The following is a 25043-nucleotide window of genomic DNA, read 5'->3' as shown; positions in this document are numbered from 1 at the left end:
TTTTATTTAAACATATTTAGCAACATGGTCAAATGTGACATTAACATGAGCGAACCAGAGACAACTTATGACAATCTCTCAAAGTGCAAAAAATAAGCAAGAAGCGCGTTCTTTAGTGCAAAATTTATGCAAAATAAAAGCATAAACAGTAGTTTTGTGTGGATGGCAGCGTGTTATTTCAATAAATCATGATTCACCGATGTTTTCAACCAAGCAGTGTTAGAATCCTGAAAAATATCCAGTTGGATGTTACTCGAAGCTTAGATGTTGTTTAGTGGAAACGATCAGTTGTGAACAGCATTTAAACAACAAAAATAACAATGTGCCATGATTCAACACTGATCTGGAGTTCAATTAGAGCAACTACTTCTTTCACATTCACCGTTTACACACTCCAGAATCAAGGAATCTCAAGTTTGTTGATCAGCTGAAGTTATTCAGAAGTGGTTTCAGTTCCAGCTCTGAGATTCTTGAAAACTGCATGTTATGTACTAAGATCAGCACTTATCACTAAACATACTGTAATTAAGGTGATTCGGAGAGAGAGTGAAAAACCTGCAATGTAGTGGAAAAAATAACCTCAAAAAACATTAACATACAAATTACGAACATAATAAAAAGTTGGTTCGTTCACTGCTTTTGTAAATTGTTTCTTTCTTTATTTTACACACACTTAACAAATGAGATTCGTACCCATAAGGGGTCCTGGACCAATCAGATTACATTTCTAATTCTACAAACAAGTTTTCTAAAATTATTTTGGTCTCAATGTTAGCAAAGAACAATAAAGTACATGGTGTCTTAATCATGAACCACAAGCTGAGCAAATTTCTGAAAAAGCCATTCTTGTGAAATTGGTTGATTTGTGAAAATTTACATAAGAATGGATTTAGAATGGTTGTTTTTGTTTGAATGTTGTTTTTGTATGTGAATTTCAAACATAAATTGTCATAAAAAGGAAAAAGTTTCACAAAGGACTTGACAACTTTCATAAAAGCATACTTACGCAAACTGCTATTCAATTTGGTTTGACAATTTATGGGAAAAATGTTTTTCAAACATTGTGTTGTTTTTGTGCATGAATTTTAAAACAAAAACTCCTTTAAACTATTGTATGTACATAGTTCATAAAAACATTCTTATGTAAACTGTTTGCATTCAAAACAAAAATTCATATTCATTGCGCTTGCATTCAATTTAGTAAAAAATGTATTATGAGCAATGCACATGAATGACTGTCGTTATGTACATAGTTCGTAAAATCATTCTTAAATTGTTGCAGTCAATTTAATATGACAATTTACTTAAGAACAGATGTTTTGTACATGAATTTTGTATCATTATGTACATGATATGTCAAGGCATTCTTATGTAAATTGTCACATTCACTTAAATTTCACAACTTTGTCAAAACTAAAACTTTGTTATTTTTATATGTTAGGGTTAGGGTTACATTTCAAAACAAAAACTCTTAAACTATCATTACTAAATGGTTAATATCAATTCAATGTGACAATTTACAAAAAAAAAACGTTTACAAACAATGAACATGAATTTTAAAAGGAATAGTTCCCCCCAAAATGAAAATTTGCAGAAATTTTACTCACCCTCTGGCTATTCAAGATGTAGATGTGTTTGTTTCTCCATCAGAACAGATTTGGAGAAATGCAGCATTACATCACTTGCTCAGCAATGGATCCTCTGCAGTGAATGGGTGCCGTCAGAATGAGAGTCCAAACAGCTGATAAAAACATCACAATAAAGATTTTTTAACTTGCTTCTTGCCAAAATGAGTCCATAGTGATGCTTCCTCCAGTGAAAATGTCCATCTCCTGTTGCCCTCCCACATCAAAATCCACCAACATATTTGTTTAGAGCTGCTTTGGACTGTTTTTCCTTCTACAAGTGCTTGATCTGTGCATATTTTGCTCCTGATTCAGACGAGACGACTTACACACTGGAGAAAGCAATATTATGGATAGAGGACTTGTATTTTGAAGTTAAAAATCTCTTAATGATGGGTTTCTTTCTTTCAAACATGCAGCTTTTTCTCTTCACAAGACATTAACTGATGGACTGGAGTGGCAAAGCTTTTGGCTTCTCTCCTGAAGCCACAAGAGGGCGCATCGAGCAAAATATTACACGTTTATTCAAAGCATAAGATAACATGACTATCTGCAGAAAAAAAAGTGCATAATGTTTAATGGATAGACTAACAAAAACATTATAATGCAACGACACTTACATCGTTATCGCATCTCGTGCGCCGCTGATAAGGCTGCCTCCTTAACGTACACCTAAAATTCGAATGCAATGTGGATTTTTATTTTAAATTCGACGAATATTCGAAATTCGAATTTGTTTTTGACAGCCCTAGTGGTTTGTGGGACATGTTCGTTGTGAGAAAAACATTCGGGCAGATAGACTTACAGCTGACTGCGCTCTCTGGCCAGCTCAGACGGGGGGAACTGAACGAACAGATCTCCTGCGCGGCTGATCAGCGTCTCGTACGGCAGGTCTTCTGGGATACGGGACAGGAGATGGTGCATCATGGCCATGTCACACTCACAGTCCAACACCTCCTCCTCTCGATGCAACACGATCTGCAAAGAGAAAACCACGCTTGTTTTGAAATGGAGTCGGACTGTGCTTGTGTGTTTGGATTTCTACTAAATCTTATAATGTATATGGATAATGTAAAATCTCTCAATTTTCTTTATCCGTGGTCTAATGTGAAAAATCTCACTATCAGGTCACTTTAAACATTTTTAATGGTAGTATTAAAGGGTTAAAAACAAGTACGACTATTGTGTAACTGTACTGTAAAAACATTTAATTTATGTTTACAGTTTACTTCACAATTTAAATATATCAAATATATTTATTTTATATATATTTAAAATATAATCTAATTTTATGTGAGTACTGGAAAATATTTAATAAGAATAATATTTTTGCATTATGGTAATGACAATGAAATTGATAAATTATTAAAAAATATCAAATTTTTAGTAGATATTTTAGATTTTTTCTTTTTTGCATATTGCTACTGGCAATATTTAAAAAAATTAAATAAAACCCAATTTTGTTACGTAATGACAATGATTTTTGTAAATATTAAAACAATATCTCATTTTATGCTATGGTAATGACAATGAGATTTTTTTAAATAAACAATATTTTGTTTTAAGTTACAATAATGACAATGAGACAATTGAATTTTTTCATTACAGTAGGCTACTGACAATTATGACGAAAATGTACAACAAACACAATAGTACAACAAAAATGAAAGTAATAATTGTGAAAATAATGTCACCATGCACAAAATCTTAATGGTCCTAAAATAGGCCGTTTCATTTTCTTTATGCAAAATACCTTTTTTTTCAGGTGTGAAATTCACTTTATATAAAGCTATTAGTATTTAGTCCCTGACCTACTTCTTGTCAAACATCAAAACTCCAGGTTTATGGAGACTGCAGGAGGCAGAACACAGTACTTTACTGTTCAAAAGACAAATAGTGTCGACATGACAGAATGTGTCAATTATTTATTCCGACTGAACAACACAGCCTGATTCAGCCCTAAAAACAGCTGCTACTGCGGCGGCAGTGAAACTGCTGACCCACATCTGCTGAACATCAGAGACTCAAAGATTCAGAAGATGGTTTTGAGGACTACAAATGGAAACGTACCACAGCAGCAAAGTAGATGGGCATGAGGGGATGGCAGGCCAGGAAGAAGTCGTACAACCGAACCACATGACGGAAATCTGACAGTACGTGTCCGAACCAGGTGATGAGCCAGCTGAGAGCGAAAATGGTGCCGACCTCGGCTCTGCAGACAAAATAAAGACACTTATCTCAAATTATACAAGTCAATAAAGAAGGTTTGTCATCATTCTTTCAGGAGATGCTTTTAAAGTTATATAATGATGAATGAGGAAAACAAATCAATCAAACCACTGAGCTTCAACACAGACAAACATACAAACCAAACACATCAAATCACAGAAAATGGGCGTCTACTCACTGCTGCATGAAGTCGTACACTTCAGGGTTGACCCTCTCGATTATGGGCATCAGGTAGTTCAGGATGTGTTTGGTGTTGTCCATAGTGGGGTCCATAAAGTCCCTGTAATGTAGGTTAGATGGATGAAAAATATCTACTAGACATTAAAACAAAAAATTATTTCAAGATAATGTTTTGTCTTTTCTATAATACAGTAACTGAAAATTGTTTTTATTCCCCCCCCCCCATTTATTTTCAGAATTAATGCCCATATAAGAAATGTATAAATATTTTAAAACGTAAATAGAATTTAATTATATTAATATTTAATAATAATAATAACAACATATAATAATAATATATTTTTACAGTGATGGGATTTTTTAAATTTTGAACATAAATGAAAAATGTATTGAAATAATGAAACTAATTCAATTACATTTAATATATTATATGCACATTACATTTTATAATAATAATGATATGTATTTGTCACATTACAGTAATGAGAATGAGATTTCTTTGTTGAAGGTCATTGTGCTTGATCTTGAAAAAAAATATATAAATGTTTTAAGATTGGCTAAACCACAGTTTGAGCTCAATTGAGAGGCTATTATTGAAGAGGATCGTGCAGAACCTGTGCAAGCACGGCTTTTAATGGTTACGGCTATGTTTTTTATTTGTTGTGGTCTCATATTTTTAGATATGCTGTTATTTGTAAATGCTACTGCTTATGCAGAATCGCGATTCATATATGAATAGATTTTTACGTGCTCCTCTAGTTTTCTCTTCCTCTTCTCTACAGCAGCGCAGCATGGCCTCGCCCCCTTTTCTGCCTTTTACTGAGGGCGGGGTTTATCTGGGTTTGTGATGTCACGAACCTAGTAAGTAACTCGTTGTAGTCCCTACCAGCCGTTTTTGTAGGCATTAAACTGCCAGAATTTTAAAAGATGATATCTCCATTTGCATTGAACTTCGTAACTTTGCAGATATTGTTTATGCTCAAACAGCAACATTACACACTAACTAACGTTAAAAAAGTGAAATTGCAATCAACCACCCCTTTAAACAATACTGAATAAAATTAAAATGCAAATTTTTATTGGCGAGAATAGCGCTTGATTAACCTGAACATAATTTCAGAATGAATAAAAATCAGCAAAAATTTATACAAATAAATTAATAAATACATCCTGCGTCTGTGTTTTGGTAAAGTGTCCCAAACACGCTCTTGCCGTGTTTGTTTTCTGCTGCTGGCCCACCTGAGGTGGTGAGTGGAGAGTTTCTCCACCAGGGCAGTGGCGAGTCGTTCCTCCAGCACCAGCAGGAAGGTCACCACGATGTCATGGTAACCCTGGTAATAGTGCAGCTGTGGGTTTTTCACCAGCACCCACAGAATAATATCGATCAGCTCTTCCTGAAGGCCTTCCCGCTGCTCGTCTGGCATCCCTGCGTTCATTAAACACCGCAAACAAACAGAGAGCAGCTTAGACATGAACCGAGACCAGCTGAGGGTCCTGAAGAAGCAGCGGAGGTCCGTTCTGCTCACCTGGAGGGAAGCGCCTGAGGGATCTCTGAACATCTAGAAGCACTTGGTTGAAGTCCTTGTTATTGTCTCGATCGACCGGCTCTGGAAATAAACACTGGATGTACATCTACAGTACATGGCTTTCATGAAGTGCATTTCCATGGATTTCATTACCTAGTTGTTCAGGCATGTTGCTTTATTCCCCCTTTATCAGCATAAATTAAGGCATATACAAGAAATGTTTAAATAAAAGATGTGCATTAATATTTTAAAATGTAAATATTATAATTAATTTATACTTAACAAATTATATGTACATTTAATAATAATTAATAATAACAATTAATAATAATAATAATAATGGATAAAATATATATTTTTCACATTACAGATGAGAATGAGATTTTTTGTTGTTGAAAGTAATTGCACTTGATTATCTTGAACATAAATAAAAGATGTACAAATATTTTAAAATGTAAATAATTAATGCAAATTACATTATGATATGTATATTATATTTAATAATAATAATATATTTTTTCACATTACAATGATGAGAATAATAATTTTGGTTACGGTAACTGTGCTTAATTATCTTCAACATTAAAAGATGTATGAATAACTTCAAATGTAAATAATTAATGCAAATTACATTATGATATGTATATTATATTTAATAATAATAATATATTTTTTCACATTACAATGATGAGAATAATAATTTTGGTTACGGTAACTGTGCTTAATTATCTTCAACATTAAAAGATGTATGAATAACTTCAAATGTAAATAATTAATGCAAATTACATTATGATATGTATATTATATTTAATAATAATAATATATTTTTTCACATTACAGTGATGAGAATACGAATTTTGGTTACGGTAACTGCGCTTAATTATCTTCAACATTAAAAGATGTATAATTATTTAAAAATGTAAATAAAAAATATAAATTAAATGATATTTCATAAAATACATGTAGATTATATTTCATAATTAAATAACAATAATAATATATTTTCAATATAATGAGTGAATCAACAGAATGAGTGAATTATGCTAGATTATCTTGAACAAAAGATGTATAATTATTTAAAAATGTAAATAAAAAATATAAATTAAATGATATTTCATAAAATACATGTAGATTATATTTCATAATTAAATAACAATAATAATATATTTTCAATATAATGAGTGAATCAACAGAATGAGTGAATTATGCTAGATTATCTTGAACATAAAATGTATAAATATTTAAAAATGTAAATAATATTTAATATAATTGAAGTACATTTAATAAATTATATGTATAAATATTTCAGAAATGTATAAATATTTTAAATGTTAATACATAATAATATAATTAAATTATATATAATAAATTATATGTAGATTATATTTTTTGTAATTTATCATTTAATTATAACAACAACAATAATAATATATTTTTCACATTACAGTGTGAGAGAATGAAAAATAATGTTTTAGTTGAAATCGCTTTAAATTATATTTATGTTTTGTTTTGATTTGTTCTCAGCATCTCAGAAAGTCAGCTTCCTGTGGTTTGATGTGGTTCTTACCCAGCTGTTCAGGTATGTTTTCTACAGACACGTTGAGCAGTCTGGGCCACACCTGCCGGCGGATCTCGTCGCTCAGCAGACCTCCTTCACTGATGGCCATGCGTCTCAGAGCGGCCACATCCACCGGCGTCGTGTTCAGGGCCTGCGTGATCTCCGCCACCTTCCTCTTCCGTCTGGACTCAGCATCTGCCAACATGATGACTGCGGTCAGCACCTGAACACTGAACACGCCGTCACTGATGTTTAACGCACTCCAGCAGAAAAGTTTGCTGGAAATGGAGAAGTTGACTAAGATCTTTCCCCTTTCCCCTTCATTTGCGCAAGTGTTTTTGTCTAAACAGCTGTTCCCAGAGGGACGGCGCATTTAAAAGACTTGATTTTGTTTTGAAAGGGAACTATTTTTCTCTGGCACACAAAATACACTCACGTGCCAAACATCTGAAGCAGTTTGTGTTAGTACTGTGACAGTTTTACAGTACACAATGAGTGCAGATATCTTATGCACAATCAATTCTTCAAAAGTGTTATGATATATATATATATATATATATATACACACATATATATACACACACACATATAAAAATTTACAATTTATAATGTGTAATTTATACATCTACATGTATAATTGTATAATTGACATATCTACATATAATTTATATTAATGTAATAACTGTATTTTTTTTTTACATTTATCTATCCATACAGAGAGATATTCATTTATATGCATTCTTTTTTTATTTATATACATTTATTCATTTCTAAAATCCCCACATTTCTATCTGTATAACTAAATTATATGTATATATAAATCTATAGATATAAATTACACATTATATATACACACACACACTATATTTCTTTATAGCTAGATAGATATTGAATTTATTGAAAGGATAGCCCCTTGAGATGTGACATCTCATTTTCAAGGGGGTCCAGAAACAAAAAACTAAATATTTCAACATAAACAAAACAACCATACAAAACATGTACGCAACGCATACACAAACTAGAAGACATGCTCAAATAATCCCCCACACCCACATATTTTCAGTATTATATGTACCGGTATATATAAATCTAAATCAATATAAATATATAGATATATAAATTATACATGTGTGTGTGTGCGTGCACATATATATGCAAATAGACAACTACAGTTATTATTATATATATTTATTTATAGCAAGTTACATAAAGATGTTAATTTATATATATTATTTATTTATTTATACTTATCCATTTCTAAAATCCACTAAAAAAATATAATACTGTGTGTGTATATATAATACTATACACACACACACACAGTAAATACTCTTAGATGTATTTATTTATATATATATATGTGTGTGTATGTGTATATAAATATTCTTATATTTATATTTTGTCTATCTGACAAATATTCTTATATCTTCTTATGTTATATCTATTTATATATAGCACAAATTAAAACCCCCTTATTTCAATCACATAAAGTATCCATCAAACTCTAAATTTACTTTGGTAAAAGCTGTAATATTTAATCGAGCGTTCACTTATCGACCGGTAAAGTGGAGCAGTAAAATCTCTCATCATGTCATAAATGAACTCTTCAATAAAACACACCTTGTTTTCCGAGTCCATTGAGCGGGGAAGCAGCTCCGACACTCCGAGACTTCTTCAGATTCATGCTGTCGCTAATATCTGTCTTCAGATCCAGCTACATCATTTTCTCTCACTGAAATGCGAACAGCTGATGGGCTTCTACTACTTTAGCTTGACAGCTAAAGGCCACATCCTCTCCTTCAGGCCCGCGTTAGCTGGATAAACTCATGGCACATGAACCTCATCTGTCGCTCCGGTCGGTTTCACTCATGCCAAGGGTTTTACATCAGTGTGTTCCGCCGAACCGAACCGCCATCTCTGCGCCTCTTTTGTGTCATTTCATGCGAATCGCTTCAGCAGCTCCAGCTGTAGCATCCTCTGGGTTGATGTTTACGTGTAAGTGAAGGATTATGGGAGTTGTAGTTTCATTAGCTGACGAAAAGGCTACGTCTTAGTAACCATTCAAAATAAAGGTCACCATTAAAAAACACAATAAACACATAAAACGTATTAAAAATAGACAAATAAAAAAAATAAACACGTTAACCGGTCTTACAAAATTTGCTGTTGTACATACAAAAATACATTCATTAACAAACCCCCCCAAAAATACATTTCAACTATGTACATATTTTGTGCTTAAATAAATAAATAAAATAGATCGTTTTATCATTCATTCAAGTGCAGTCGAAGACAGTCGGGCAGTTGTTGACGCTTTGTGATATTTTTGTAATAGTTTAACGAAACCTTTATTTTGAAATATCGTTTTAAAATACTCTCATTCGATTGGCCCTCCGCGCTCTCCGTATGTTTTCGAGCTGTCATGTGAATCCAGTGATTGCCAAAACGTTTAGAGAAAACTGACTTTATCAAATGAACATTTGTTATTTTCGATTATAATAAATAGCCAAAATGCTCTCCCGTTTATTAAAAGAACACCAAGCGAAACAAAACGAAAGGAAAGAGCAACAAGGTATGTGTTTCTGTAGATCTCTAGCGACTAGCTCTGACAGCTAGGCCCTTTGATATAATTCAAATGCAAAGATAAAGACGCATCTTAATATTTGTCTGTTAAATGTATTTAAGAAAAGATGGAGTTGTGACATTGCAATAAATAATAAAATTTCATTTTCATTCGAGTCGCAAATTGAGTAATTTCCTGTTTAATTTAGTCACAAACACTGCTTGTATTTTATGTATAACTACAGAAATAAGTAAACGTAAGAATAAAAAAACGAATAAATTATTATTAAGCAAAGATTGGTGTACACACACACACACACACACACACACACACATATAATATAAAATATATATAAATAATTATATAATTATATTTTCATTACTTGAAATTTCCTGTCAACCACCCAAAACAAATTCGATCAACTTCAAAATAAAGTGAATGAGTCTATACAAATCAAGTGAAATGAAATCATTGCTTTTTCTTGATCAAATGCTTCTATGCGGTACAGAAAGACGAAGGCGAGAGGCCATAGCAGCTGCAACATGTTTAACAGAAGCTCTGGTGGACCATCTCAATGTAGGGTGAGTCGGACAGGTTTTATATGTTTGTGAAGGTGCGCAAGATTATATGGTCAATTCATGTGATCACTTGGGTCATAATCCCAGTCTTTGTGTGGACGTTATGATGAAACTCTGCGAAAGCAGCTTAGAGTTGCATGGTTGGATGCAACACAACATTGTTCTTGCAACAGACAAATTAATGCTAAGAGCGCTGGAATGGAAACTGAATATTTCACCAAAAACTGAAAATTTTGCTGAAAATTAACTCTCAGGCCATCCAAGATGTAGATGAGTTTCTTTCTTTATCAGAACAGATCTGGAGAAATGTAGCATTACATCACTTGATCCTCTGCAGTGAATGGGTGCCGTCAGAATGAGAGTCCAAACAGCTGATAAAAAACATCACAATAATCCACAACACTCCAGTCCCTCAATTAATGTCTTATGAAGTGAAAAGTTGCATGTTTTTAAGAAACAAATCCATGGATTTCTTCACTGGAGGAAATGTTATTATGAATTATGGACTCGTATTTTGGCCCGAAGCAATGGATTGAAGTTAAAAACGTCTTGATGGATTTGTTTCTTAAAAACATGCAGCTTTTTCATTTCAGAAGACATTAATTGATGGACTGGAGGGCTGTGGATTACTTGTGGATTATTGTGATGTTTTTATCAGCTGTTTGGACTCTCATGCTGACGGCACCCATTCACTGCAGAGGATCAAGTGACGTAATGCTAAATTTCTCCAAATTTGTTCCCAAGAAGAAACAAACTCATCTACATCTTGAATAGCCTGAGGGTGAGAAAATATTCAGCAGATTTTCATTTTTGGGTGAACTATTCCTTTAAGACATTGTAGAGTATAAGTATCTCTGTTCAGGGTGGCGCAGGCGTACGTCAACCAGCGCAAGCTGGACCATGAGGTGAAGACGCTGCAGGTTCAGGCCAGTCAGTTTGCCAAGCAGACGGCTCAGTGGATCAACATGGTGGAGAACTTCAACCAGGCCTTAAAAGTACACAAGCTTTTTTTAAATATTGATTAATGCGGGATTGAAATGATGGCTAATTTAATGTTGCTTTTGGTGAAATGTGCAGATTTAATGGCAGATTATTCCTTTACAGGAAATCGGAGATGTGGAGAACTGGGCGCGAAGTATTGAGATGGACATGCGGACAATCGCGACAGCTCTGGAGTATGTGCACAAAGGCCCGGCTCAGCACACGTCTTCATGAGCAGATGGACTCTGATGGTCCAAAATGGACAGAAAAGCTGAGGCTTTTCCTCCAGATGTTGGTGAAACTTGGACACTGTGATTTGAGACATTTGTGTCTCATTTATTCCAGTGAAGAATTGCTGGAACAGCTGTTTATTTCTGATTTGTTTTATTTTTATTTTCGTTTTACATAATATTAATATGGTTGCATAATAAAAAATATCTATTTTGCCATAAATTGGAATTTTTTATATCACATTTTACCCCCATAAGTTCCCTTGTACAGATTCGCTGTCCTGCTTCTAACTTTGACCAGCATTTAACAAGTGTTTTCCATTCAGCCTCAGTAATGAACGTATAGTACCAGAATTACACATTTTCCCTGCCCCTTTTTAGCTTTTATAGACGTAACAGTGAGCTGAAATAGATTTTATACGTTTTTGTGGGATTTCACGGTTTGTTAATTTTTACTTAACCCATGTTAAGCCGTGCACACACTGTGACGCTACATAATCCACATATACAACAAGATCTTTCAGCCTCAGGATTAACATTAGGAGAAAGAGTAAAACGTTAAACTAAGACAACGAAAAGAAAGAGTAGAATGTGGCTGCTTTAAGTCCAGATTTCACATGTTTGCCCCATGGGACTGCATAAGATTTTTAGCTTGATTTTCTAGTTGTTGTTTTAGGTCTTCAAGACCCTTTTTATCATGATTTTTAAGCATATATAATTTTGAAACTCATATGGAATATATATATATATATATATATATATTAGGGGTGTAACGGTTCAAGTTTCTCTAGCGTTTTGGCTGTGTGGTTGCAGAAAGATGCACGGACGCAGACACAACAGCAACGCCTGTGCTGTGCAATAGTGAAAGTTGAACAAAACATATCATCCATAACCTTTTTTAGAACTGAGATTATTTGCGGTACAAATGCGTACCGAACCGAGGGTGGCGAACGGTATGGTTCAGTCTTTTACAGAGAACAGTTGCACCCCTAAAATATATATATATATATATATCAATATATCAGAGTTATCAGTCTAAAACCATAAAATTAAACCAGGTTAAACAACCTAAAATCATTAAAAAAAAATCCTTACTTGAAATAAAAGCTGAAATAAAAACAACAACAACAAAAAACTAATTATAACTTATTTTATTTCAGCTAATTTTCTAATTTTTATTTAGTTCAACTTGATGTACTAAAATAAAAATGAAATGAAAATATAATAAAAAACTACTAAATAAACTAATAAAAATCACAAAAACACGTATTACGAAAACGTTAACTAAACGTAAACTTAAAATGTATAAAAATACTGATAAAAACTATTATCTTAGATCCATATGATAAATTATTTTTATATATTTCAATAAAAATAATTTCTATATTGTGTAATATTATTAATTACATTTGTATTTCTATATAATTGTATATTCTAATTTCTATTATTATTATTAATATTTTATACGTACTAATATTCCATGTAGTCTTTCCATTATTATGAGGTCTTCACGTATAATCATTTGAACAAAAATAGAAATGGTTTAAAACTGCTGTAAACAAAAATGTCGCATTAATGTCGCATCACTGGACGCTCCTGTCATTGCTTGAAGTTTCCCGTCAACCTCCCAAAAACGAATTCAAACAACCTAAAAATAAAACGAATTGGCATGATTCTCCTTAAAAGTTCCTCCCAGCCCAGCTATTTGTGGATGACGCTTACACAAGCACACAAAAATGCCCAAACGCCAATCCAGTGAGATTGGAGATTAGAAATTGCGGCCCTGTCTGAGAGGATCAGCTTTAGGGATAAATCTGAGCCGCAGACCCACTTCAGATCACTTACCAAACGCACTCAGGACCTCCAGCTCCAGAGCCAAGAAGGGAAAAAAGTAAGTCTGATAATTGACTACTTTAACTGATAACAGAATTTCTTATTTTTACAATGTGAATTAACATTTACTTAAATGTGTATGTTTAAATAAGTATACATTTATAGTATTAAAAAGAGTATTAATTGGTTTTAGATTCTCTTTTAAAATTACAATGTTTTACTAAACATTTTTTACTTGCGAACATGTAAAATGTATTCATTTTGAATTATTAATCAGGTTAATTTGAGTAATAATTTGATGTCCTATGGTTTTTATTGTCACAAGGTAATTTCTTTAACGTATGTTGATAAGGGTCTTCAGTTTAGTAACATTTTCTTATATTTTGGACTATGGTATGATTGGTTTAGAAGTTTAAGTTAATAATAATTACAATTCTTTAGCAATTTTGTCACATAATCTAAAAAATAATTGTAAAATATTGTATACATACACTTTTATGCATTTATTATCGGAAAGCACATTAATCATTCTTTGATAAAAGCCTTTTCTAAAAGCACGTTTGTTTGATAATTAATTAGCATACATTCCTCAAAGCATAATGTGCAAATAGGGTCTTAAATGGTTTGTTTAGTCCGATTTGAGATGAATCTTCAACCTTTTTCTTTGCTAATTAGTCCCTGTAGCTAATAGGTTTTGAGCTTTGAGAAGCTTTAGTGCTTCTGTGGTGCTGGATTTTCAATTTTACAGCATTCTCTAAACCTTTACATTGATGCCCAAGTCTCCCTTTGTTTCATAAGAGCCTTAGCTCAAGATTTCTCATGTGCTCTGAAAAACGACAGTGTTACGTATGTTAGCGCCCTGTGACTACATAATCTAAAACCAAAGAAAAGCTGTGAACATGGGTCAATAATGTTCAATAAGCATGAAAATACCATATTACGTCGTTTTATTTAAATATTTAAAGAAGTTTTTATATGTTTTATATAAGTTCACAATACCTTTTTGAACTGGTGTTTGTTAGATTATGGTGCCCCCTGTGGTGATTTAAGGAATTGCACTCTGACGCTTCATAATTACGCCAGCATTGTGTTTTTTCTTTCTTTTATGTCATTGGCATTCTACCAAAAAGCAATTGTTTACTAAACATCTTCGCAGAATCACTCAGGGGGCAGAAACGATGTACGAGTACTTGAGGTAAGAATGTGTCTGACTAAAATACTATCAAAACAAGCAAATAAACCAACAAAACTCATAAATATGTCAATTTTGTATGCATTTTGTGCTTACAGTAACAACTGTACATGCACATACGTCTTGGGTGCCTTCGTGCTGCTGTGGGTTCTGGTGTGGTTCTACCGGGACAACCTAGAGATCACCAAGGTCTCGGAGAAACACGTTTTTGTGACAGGTTGCGACTCTGGGTTCGGACACCTACTGTGCAAACGCCTGGACAAACGTGGTTTCCGTGTCCTAGCCGGGTGTCTCACGGAAAAAGGAGCAGATGATCTGAAGAGGGCGACGGGACCTTTCCTGAAGACCTGCATCTTGGACGTGACCAGCACAGCCAGCATTCAGAAGGCTTTGGAATGGACCAAAAAAGAAGTTTTAAAATGTGCCTTGAAAATGCATCACCAGTTTGTGCCCGTTGGTCATCTAATGTAGATGTGTTGCTAGAGTGGCCTTTGGTGTTATATTTGTATGAAACGGTCAGAGTTACTGCTAATTAAGTTCATATAACTGTATAAACATAATTCAATAAATGTTATAAGAATATTTTCTATGCACTGCCATCTGTGCACCAATCTCTTCCCAGAAAGAAAAAAAAACCCTGCTTAAAATCAGCATATATGCTGGTTTACTGGTTCTAGCTGAACTCGCATAAAACCATCTTTGACTGGTTTTTGTTGTTGTGTTTTTTCAATACTGTACTTTGAAGGTCATGATCTTCCACCTTTTGGTGAGTTGAGACAATTTAACAATAAATACTTCTTAGTAAACAAGAATTATTCATTAACAGTTTGTCCCATGACGAAGGGATTATTAAACCGTTGTCACGGTGTGTGCGGGGAGATGAAGCGAGGACTCAATTGCAGGAGAAATGGTTATTTATTTTGATAATAAAAATGAAACAAAAACAAACTCAAACCACCCCGAAGGGGAAAAACAGACAGGCAGGCCTATAGCTGCACCACATGCAGACACGAAACACACACAATGAGAAATGACGGATCAGCACAGGATGACAGACACAAGGAGAATAAATGGGAACCAAACGAGGAGGCTAACGAGGGAGACACAGGTGGATCAACTTAAACTATAACGAGGTAACAAGATGGGAGGGGCAAGACAATAGACAGGAGAGAGCACATGGCGACAGACAAACACAACACAAGCCATGTGCTCCCAGAACACAGTCATCTGGTGGCCCTCCTGGGCACACCCGCTGCAGACTGCGACAACCGTTTTCCCTGACCTGATTCTTAAGTTATCAAAAGTCGCGCATGAGAGAACCCAGTAGATCGATTATCTCTTGGTCACGTCATCGAAAAGAGCTGTTCCGACACTTACAATATAAAAAACCATTAAATATACACACTTCATATTTTATAGAGAAGACTACCTAGATAGCACACGTACGTCTGCAAGAGATCTGTTAAAGATCGCTTCATCTGGAAAGCATCTGCTGTGAACAAACATCTGACAGACGTCTTTAAGATGTCAGTTTTACATACATTCTAAATCATAAACATCTTAAAGACATCTTCTAAATGTCTATTTGACATCTGATAGGAAATGTCCTATAGACTTATATGAGCAAATGTAAACCATGATGTAAACCCTGATAGCACATGTACGTCTCGGAGACAACGTTGGATTTTGTCTTATGAGATACTGGAAAATGATTTCTTTCAGGACCCTACGACTGACTAATGTCGGAGTTATTGGCTTACTGGCGAAACACATCGCAAAAAGCAGCTCAGCGTGTCACAATGTGGTGAGAAGGACGTTCAGTTTATCTTCGCGGATTCACGCGAGCCAAGAATTTATCGCTCCTGCTTCCGCGGAACAACCTACATCAAAAAAGTGAGTCACTTCTACAATAAATGAAATAGTATATAAAAATAGTAATGTATAATAAAAATGTTTGATAAAATTCTTATAAACTAAAATACAATATGTTTGGTGTTAGTAGCCTATGTGTAATTTTATTTGATTAAAGCAGACACGTGACCAGTCTGTTTTGTGGACTAGAGGACATGCTTTTCTACACTATAACTGAGGGAGCAGAGAAAGTTCCTGTGTCTCATTTCATTTCTGTGAGTTTATTCATTGACACATACATACAGAATCATATCCAATAAAGGTTAACTAGGCCTGTCGCAATAATCAATATATCGACTTATCGCGCAATATATGTACATGACCTCAATAATTTTTGGCGACGCAATATATCGCCCATTATATTTACTTAAAAATGTATGTCACCATGTTTTGTACATTCCACTTGCACCTGTGTCTTTTGCAGCTTCTCGTACATATAACGTAGTCATGAGGTGCTAGTTCAAATTTAAAAAATGCTTCTACAAACAAAGTTTCATCTGAAGATATGACCTTGTTTAGGGATCTGTGCACACGGACATCTGACTGCTAGGTAGTGATTGTGTTTTTCAGCAAAAGTGTGCACCCTTCATTTACAGAGAAAAGAAGGTAAGGGAAACATCTGTAGATGGAAAAATCTCCATACGAGTTCCTTATATATTCAGTGGCATAAAATGGTCTTTAAAATGACAATAATATCACTTATCGCAATTATCTCTGGGGCAATATATCGCACAACAAAAAGTTGTTATCGTGACAGGCCTAGGTTTAACAAGATTTAAAATTCTTTGCACTAGCAGTTTTCCAAGTCTATATATATATGTATGGGCAACAGCTGGGAGCTGCTACATTTACTCAGTTGCATATTATAGGCTCAGTTACTATCAACGCCCTACATGTTTCTTCTGAAATCTGATTCGGTCATGAGAAGTCCGGACCAAAACACACAAACGTTTATCTAGACTTTGTGGAACTGGTTTGTGTCATCGTTTATGTAATCATTTATAAGTAAAGTCAATAAACAGTATAGTATAATTGAAATTTATTTATTTTTATTAGATAAAACCTTATACAGCTTGCCAGCATATCGAATTTATGTTTGATTATTGTATATTTATAGTCTTGTTTTGTTTACATTTATATACACTAGTGTTTAATTAATGTTTGCACAACAAATGCATTGCACAATGGCATTACACAAAGTAAACTGAATGGTTGTGAAAAGACAGAATGGTATTTTCCCCATCTTACAGGCAGTGAAAAGCACTGGCCTACTGACCTCTGACCCCAGATTACGGGACTGCATGGAAAAGATTCGCGAAGCTGTCCGGGAATCAGCCGGTGAAGTCATGATGGACCTTGAGCTGTTCCGAAAGTGAGTATTCAGGCAATGCAGATTTCCAAACTTCCTGCAGATGAGGAATATTTGGTAGTTTACTAATTGCGAAAATGTCTAACATCAAAACAGGTGTGTGGGTGGCAACATAGTCCTGCTGAGTCTCGCTTTCAGACGGAAGTTTATCATTCCAGAATTTGAGGCATTTGTGGGCATTATCAATCATATTTACTACACATCAAAACTCCAACACGATGGACAGGTAGAAACCATATTTTCAATCCATTTTCCTTACTTATTTGTGAAGTTGGACTCACTTAGAATCTTTTTCAGGTTGCAAAATACATTCCCCATCTGACCAAGTTTAGTCCTGATCTTTGGGGCGTCTCTCTCTGCACAGTGGATGGACAAAGGTAAATAGATAAATCTGACCCCAACTTTTCTAAAATATGCAGTGATGGTTTTTAAATCACCTCTTGGAATTCAGACACTCAGTGGGAGACACAAAGGTGCCGTTCTGCTTGCAGTCGTGCGTGAAGCCGCTGGAATATGCCATCGCTGTACACGAACACGGCACAGAGCGTGTGCACCACTACGTTGGGAAGGAGCCCAGTGGATTCAAATTCAACAAACTCTCCCTGGATGAAGAAGGTGGGTGGGAAAATGTCATAGATTATCATTATCAAACGAGTTGTGTAGAATATCTTATCAGACAGAACGTTTCTGTACTGAGAATAATCTCATTAGAAAAAAAAAATCAAAATAAATGTATTATTCTAATATATTTAAAAAGCAATAATGACTTAAAAATGAATAATAATTTATTTTAATTTAATTTAAATAATTAAATGAGCTGATGCTGTTTTTCTGTTCTTAGATAAACCTCACAATCCCATGGTCAATATGAACTGAAGAGACTTCTTTAAAGCACTTACTGTTTAAAAAAAAAAACACTTACTCTTACTGATCTCAAACTTTTGAACTTAAAAATTTTTTTTTTTTTTTTTTTTTTGGGGGGAATTTGTATATAAATATTTTCTGGTGAATTTGAGTTTGGTGTCAAGTTGGTTTGCGTTAACAGTATTTGCTTGTTTTCTGATAATCAGCTCTGCACGACTCCCTAACCAGCACTGATATATGCACATGTATTGACATGCGGACTGGGCCAAGATTTAATTTGATCTAACAAACCTTTGACCCAGAATTCAGCTCTGTGTGGACAGACCCAGTGCATCTGTTACACGTGTAGCAGACTGACCTTGTGAAGCTATGAGCGGGAGTATTACTGGTCTGGACTGAATCCAGTCTATTAAAAGTTCCCTTTACACTAGGTGTATGTGACTTGTGTTTTCTAGGTTCCCAGAGTTCTTCAATACAAGCTAGAATACGCAAAAGTATTCGGATGGTAAATTGTACTGTTGTTTTTCTCATTTTCTACAGCCAGGTGTCAACAAGGCCGAGAAGTTTGACTATGTAAGTTATAACATGTTGGATGTTGCCATTTGAAGAAAAAAACAAAAGAAAAAAACTAGTGCATACGGCTTTTCAGCTATATTATAAAAGTCACAGAGTATCTTTGTATTAGGAAAAGACTGGAATTAGTTATTTACCAAAGGTGTTATTCCTTGAAAATATATGCCTTTTTGGGTATATATATTGCCGTTAACCCAAAATGGACCAAATGTGATTTCAAAATCTTGACTGTTAGCTAATGACTGTTTGGGTCTCTTTCACAGGTGATGGAGTTTGTGAAGAAAATGACAGGCAGGGAGTATGTGGGCTTCAGCAACGCAACGTATGTCTTTCATTGTTCAGTTTACACTTGTTTTGCACCCAATGCTATTGTTATTGACTTGTTTTCATTTCACCAGGTTTCAGTCTGAGAAGGAAACAGGAGACAGAAACTACGCAATAGGATACTACCTAAAAGAGAAGAAGGTTTGTTCATTAGCATCTTTAGCAAACTAGCAAGATATTGTTGATTGTCTGCAAAAACAACCATGATGTCCTCCTTTACAGTGTTTTCCTGAAGGGGCGGATATGATAGACGCACTGGACTTTTATTTCCAGGTAGGCCCAGTTGACATTTTTCCATTGTTAAATCGAACGCTAAATAAACTGAACGCTCCATCAGAATTTCCTTTCTGTCCCTCATAGTTGTGCGCCATAGAGGTCACATGTGAATCTGGCAGCATAATGGCCGCTACACTGGCTAATGGAGGCATCTGTCCAATCACAGGAGAGAGAGTTCTGAGCACAGAAGCCGTACGAAACACGCTGAGTCTCATGCACTCCTGCGGGATGTACGACTACTCTGGACAGTTCGCTTTCCACGTGAGTACAAGGATTGTCTCTATACACTGTCTGTCTTTATATGTAGTCAGAGTGTGAATTATAATGCTTTGAATCTAGCGAACTTACATTTAAAAGAATTTTTATAAAAAATTGCTTATTTAAAATTTTCATTAAAAACAAGACAAAACAGTAAATGTAAGTTTTTGCACAACCCTTGTTATTATACGACTTTCAATCTAGTCAATGTATTTTAAAAAATAATTTTTATTAAAAAGTGCTTATTTAAGATTAGTTATTAAAATCATTACTAATTGAAACGGAAATTTAGTTGTGCAGTCTGTTGAGGTAATACATATATGTTAAATACCGGAAAGCTTCAAAAAACATTTAATCAGTATGATATTAAGGACTTTTCTGCTAGCTTCTTGTAGTAAATTGTAATTAATTTTGTCATACTTACACTTGTAGTAGTAATAAACCATAGGTCTTTATATCGCAATACATGGTAGGTTGGATTACCTGCTAAATCCGGTGTGTCTGGTGCAGTTCTTCTTGTGGTGCCGAATGTGATGGGTGTCATGTGTTGGTCGCCCCCTGTGGACAAAGTTGGGAACAGCGTCCGTGGAATCCACTTCTGTCAGGTGTTTCAGGCATCGTCCTGTTAGTTTATCGCTCTCTTTTTAATTCAAGTTTAAATAACTAATTTTGTAACCCTTCCATAATTAGGAACTGGTGTCTTTGTTCAACTTTCACAATTACGACAATCTGAGGCACTTTTTGAAGAAGCAGGACCCTCGCAGACTTTCTGATGATGACAGGGTAAATCTTAAATTTGAAAAACAGCTTTCACATCAACCAAATGAACTAAACTCTGCTGTTAAACTCCAAAACTTGTGAAAATACCCTACATTAAGCTATTTTTTTAGACCAGTAATTATAGTTCCAATAGCAATGAACTCACCAAATCTTTATTCGGTGTTATAGAATAAGTCAGTGGTGAATCTGATGTTTGCAGCCCACAGTGGAGATGTCTCAGCTCTGAGAAGGTCATTTTATACAGTTTATGTCTTTATTACTCCATATTTTTGAGTGCTACTGAAATATAGATTACTTACTGCCCTCTTCCTCCATTGTTCCTCAGGTTTGCCCTTTCATCCATGGATATGGATCTGAAGGACTATGACTCTCGTACACCTCTTCATGTAGCTGCTGCAGAGGGTAAAATCGTTTTCTGTAAACTTAAAAGAATCTTTTAGTCCCAAACATGATTTGTTTAATCATAAGTTTAATTTGTCATCTGTTTTTCCTCTGTTTTAGGTCACATGGATGTTGTGCTATTTCTGATGCAGTCCTGCAAAGTCAACCCTTTTGTGAAAGACCGGTACAGAGCCCTGTTTCTTTATACGGTTACCTTCAGCTTCATCCGTTTGGTGATCATTAACCTCATATCTCTTATTCAGGTGGGGAAATATTCCTCGGGACGATGCCATGCAGTTCGGCCATGAGGATTTGGTGAAGATCTTGGAAGAATATGAGCAGAAATACATTCAAACATCTCAGACTGACGCAGAAGACCGTAGTCATCAATCCAAATGTTCGTCTCTGGAGGGACGAGTGTGATCTGCTGTGAATGTAACCAACTTTAGGAATACAGATCATGTCATCAGATATTAAGAAAATAAGAGCACATTTACGGAAATATCTCTCTACAGAGATATGTTATGCTACAGAGATAGGCTATGTTTTTTTGTTTTTTTTAATTTTTTGTCATTTTGATGTGTAAATATGAGATTTTTGTACATAATTTGTGTTACATATTTTTTTTTTTTAGCTTGGCATATTCTCTTGGAAGCTGTCTTGGTGTTATATATACAGTATATATATATATATATATATATATATATATATATATATACACACAGTATAAAGAGAGTAAAGTATTTGTGACTAATAAACAAAACCAACCATGCCAACAGATTCTTAAGCTTACATATGTTTATGAAGCCACAATATAGAAACATTTTAAAAAGAGGTTTGCAACTATGTTCAAATATTGTAATTTAAACAACATAAATAGTGTTTTCACTGAAGTGTAAAGTATATACAATTCGCTATTATAATGCCTTCTATATGTAAAATATAAATCTATAACCCAACAACCATCTAGAACAACCTAGTGACTACACAAATATATAATTAAAAAGAACCCTGATTCGGTCAGAACACATTAGCACTATTATGATGCCAAATGTTGTTGAGAAGCATTTTAGTACATCAAGGTGGATCTGATTCAAACTAGATGTATCGAAGACTGATGTGGAAGAGAAGAAATTGTTGAATAAAGTCATTATTTTTGTTTTCTTAGTGCACAAAAAGTATTCTCGTAGCTTCATGAAATTAATGTTGAACCATGGACTATTTTAACGATGTCCTTACTACCTTTCTGGGCCTTGAATGTAGTAGTTGCGTTGCTGTCTATGCAGGGTCAGAAAGCTCTCGGATTTCATCAAAAATATCATATTTTGTGTTCTGAAGATGAACGAAGGTCGTATGGGTTTGGAACGACATGAGTGTCAGCAATTAATGACAGAATTTTATTTTTTTTGGTGAACTATCCCTTTAAGTCCCTTTCTCACTATTGCCCTCTACTGGAGAAACGATATAACCTTTAACACAATTAGCATGAAGTGGAAAGTGGTCTTGTGGACAGAAGGTCTATGAGAGAGCTCTAACCACAGTGCTGGAGATGCTCTTCGGCCTCGCACGCACTAGAAACTTCTCACGAATCTTTATCTGCCCACAAAGCCAATGCTGACGTTGTTGTGCTTAGCAACAAAAATACATCTGATGCTTATTTTAACACACTTTGGTGTGTCAAATATTAGATTATAACCAAGGGATATTTTAAAATATATTAATCACTCAGACTAAACTGTGAATTGTATTTTTACAACATGAAAAAAAAGATGTTTAACCTCAGAAGGCTATTGTTACATTGAACCATATTTAAACAACCAGTATGCTAAAAACCAATGTGTTCTGGACTCTAAAAAGAAATGAAGTCCATTTTGGTCAACTCTGACTGATACTTCCTCATAACAAGATGAGCGGTCATTGGCTGAATCTTTACCGCATACCCTGTTTGTGAACTGAAACCTCAGTAACACCAGTTGCACTTCTAAGATGCTCACATTCAAGTGCCGTTTAATCTTGCTCTTCATTTGTGTGGAAGGTAAGATGTGTATTGCTACTTATGTATTTGATTCATATGTTTTTGTAAATGCTTGGTGAGATTTAAAAAAAAAAAATGTAAAGGTTTTCAAGAGTCACTAAGCATCAATGGTTGTCACTAGCTCAAATGATCCAATAATTTGCCTGTTTGACTGATATGTGCCAAAACACAAATTATTGTATAAGGGTTAACTTTAAATTACTGAATACAACTCATCTAATCATTATAGAGACATTCATGGGCCAATAACCAACAGTGGAAAGAAACCACATCCTGTCATATCTCTATGTGCTAAATCTTTTTAATATAAATATGCTAAATGATACATTTTTGAAGGTTTTTCAAGATGTTGTTATGAATGTGTTTCAGATGTGTTTGGTGGTGATACAGATGTAATGAAGTCAGTGTCAGTAACTGAGGGAGATTCTGTCACTCTAAACACTGATGTTACTGAAGTACAGAGAGATGATCAGATACTGTGGATGTTTGGACCTAAAGAGAATCGAATAGCTGAAATCTATAAACAGACGATTGATATGTTTAGCAGTAATGAGACATTTGGAGACAGACTGCAGTTGGACTCTTTCACTGGATCCCTGAACATCAGAAACATCAGAAGCACAGACTCTGGACTTTATAAACTACAGATCCGCAGCAACAGAGGGAACTCGGACAAGACATTCAATGTTACTGTCTATGGTGAGACAAATATGACTTAAAATCGTATATGTATAAATGGATGTGATGCTTAGAATTGTTACAAATAAAATGTATTTCACATCTACTTGTATTTCATGCCAGCAAACTATAGTCCAGTGCCCTTTCTTAATGAATTCATCTTTCTTAAAACAAATATGTAATGCAGACTTTATGTGCTTTGTTGGATCTTCTTGTCCATCAATGGTGGTAATATTGTGTAGTTCAATTCTGGTGTCTGTGGTATTAATATTATTATAAACATCCACTGCATAGGGAAATGCAGGGAAATATCCTACTTTCCCTTTTGTCTGAGTTTTTCCATGTTACGGCAATATACTTATATATATACTTATATATTTATTTACATGTTTTCCAGCTCGTCTGCCTGTTCCTGTCATTACCACAGACTATTTTCCCTCCTCCTCCTCCTCATCAGAATCCTCAGTGTCCACATGTGCACTGCTGTGTTCAGTGGTGAACGTGAGTCATGTGACTCTCTCCTGGTACAAAGGAAACAGTTTATTGTCCAGCATCAGTGTGTCTGATCTCAGCATCAGTCTCTCTCTACCTCTGGAGGTGGAATATCAGGATAAAAACACCTACAGTGTTAAGTCAAAGTGCTTTACATAAAAGTAAAAAAAATCACAATAATAAAAGCAAGGAATTAAATTCTAAAATGATTTAAAAAAATGGATTTAAAATGAAATTAAAAGAAAATGAAGATACATAAAATACACTGCAATCAGTTCGGACGCAGCACAGTGCTCATTCAGTAAAAGCACTAAACAGATTAAAAGCAAACGAAACAGATGTGTTTTGAGTCTATATTTAAATGTAGCTACTGATTTAGCACATCTGATTTCTTCTGGAAGCTGATTCCAACTGCGGACGGCATAATAACTAAAAGCGGACTCCCCTTGTTTTGTGTGAACCCTTGGTATTTCTAACTGACTCGATCCTAATGATTTGAGTGGTCTGTTAGGTTTATATTCAGTGAGCATATCTGCAATGTATTGAGGTCCTAGGCCATTGAGTGATTTATAAACGAGTAATAATACATTAAAATCAATCTAAAATG

General features: G+C 34.5%; 4 protein-coding genes and 1 pseudogene across 4 annotated transcripts; 4 read left to right on the top strand and 1 right to left on the bottom strand.

Moving 5' to 3' along the window:
- Window positions 1-219: 219 nt before the first annotated feature.
- On the bottom strand, window positions 220-9103 carry LOC107720987 (TBC1 domain family member 20-like). Its single transcript, XM_016528827.1, has 9 exons — window positions 8739-9103; window positions 7128-7313; window positions 5561-5641; window positions 5274-5460; window positions 4033-4134; window positions 3696-3837; window positions 2431-2603; window positions 2269-2297; window positions 220-227 (listed from the first exon to the last, which is right to left on the bottom strand). Exons 1-9 carry the CDS (start codon window positions 8800-8802, stop codon window positions 220-222), a joined length of 972 nt encoding a protein of 323 aa, XP_016384313.1. The 5' UTR covers window positions 8803-9103.
- A 411-nt stretch (window positions 9104-9514) lies between these two features.
- Window positions 9515-11632, top strand: LOC107720994 (biogenesis of lysosome-related organelles complex 1 subunit 1). Its single transcript, XM_016528838.1, has 4 exons — window positions 9515-9690; window positions 10190-10262; window positions 11122-11254; window positions 11364-11632. Exons 1-4 carry the CDS (start codon window positions 9630-9632, stop codon window positions 11472-11474), a joined length of 378 nt encoding a protein of 125 aa, XP_016384324.1. The 5' UTR covers window positions 9515-9629; the 3' UTR covers window positions 11475-11632.
- A 1687-nt stretch (window positions 11633-13319) lies between these two features.
- On the top strand, window positions 13320-14966 carry LOC107720985 (retinol dehydrogenase 7-like). Its single transcript, XM_016528826.1, has 3 exons — window positions 13320-13361; window positions 14434-14498; window positions 14594-14966. The coding sequence occupies exons 2-3, from the start codon at window positions 14482-14484 to the stop codon at window positions 14964-14966; spliced, it is 390 nt and encodes a 129-aa protein (XP_016384312.1). The 5' UTR covers window positions 13320-13361; window positions 14434-14481.
- A 1219-nt stretch (window positions 14967-16185) lies between these two features.
- LOC107720990 (glutaminase kidney isoform, mitochondrial-like) lies at window positions 16186-21848 on the top strand (annotated as a pseudogene).
- Window positions 21849-23217: 1369 nt separating this feature from the next.
- LOC107720984 (uncharacterized) lies at window positions 23218-24595 on the top strand. Its single transcript, XM_016528825.1, has 3 exons — window positions 23218-23266; window positions 23636-23965; window positions 24342-24595. Exons 1-3 carry the CDS (start codon window positions 23218-23220, stop codon window positions 24593-24595), a joined length of 633 nt encoding a protein of 210 aa, XP_016384311.1.
- The last annotated feature ends 448 nt before the right edge of the window (window positions 24596-25043 follow it).

Source organism: Sinocyclocheilus rhinocerous, unplaced genomic scaffold (assembly GCF_001515625.1).
Source record: "Sinocyclocheilus rhinocerous isolate Xijiao unplaced genomic scaffold, SAMN03320098_v1.1 scaffold1623, whole genome shotgun sequence".
Lineage (NCBI taxonomy): Eukaryota > Metazoa > Chordata > Actinopteri > Cypriniformes > Cyprinidae > Sinocyclocheilus > Sinocyclocheilus rhinocerous.
This window is presented reverse-complemented; position numbering and strand designations above follow the sequence as displayed.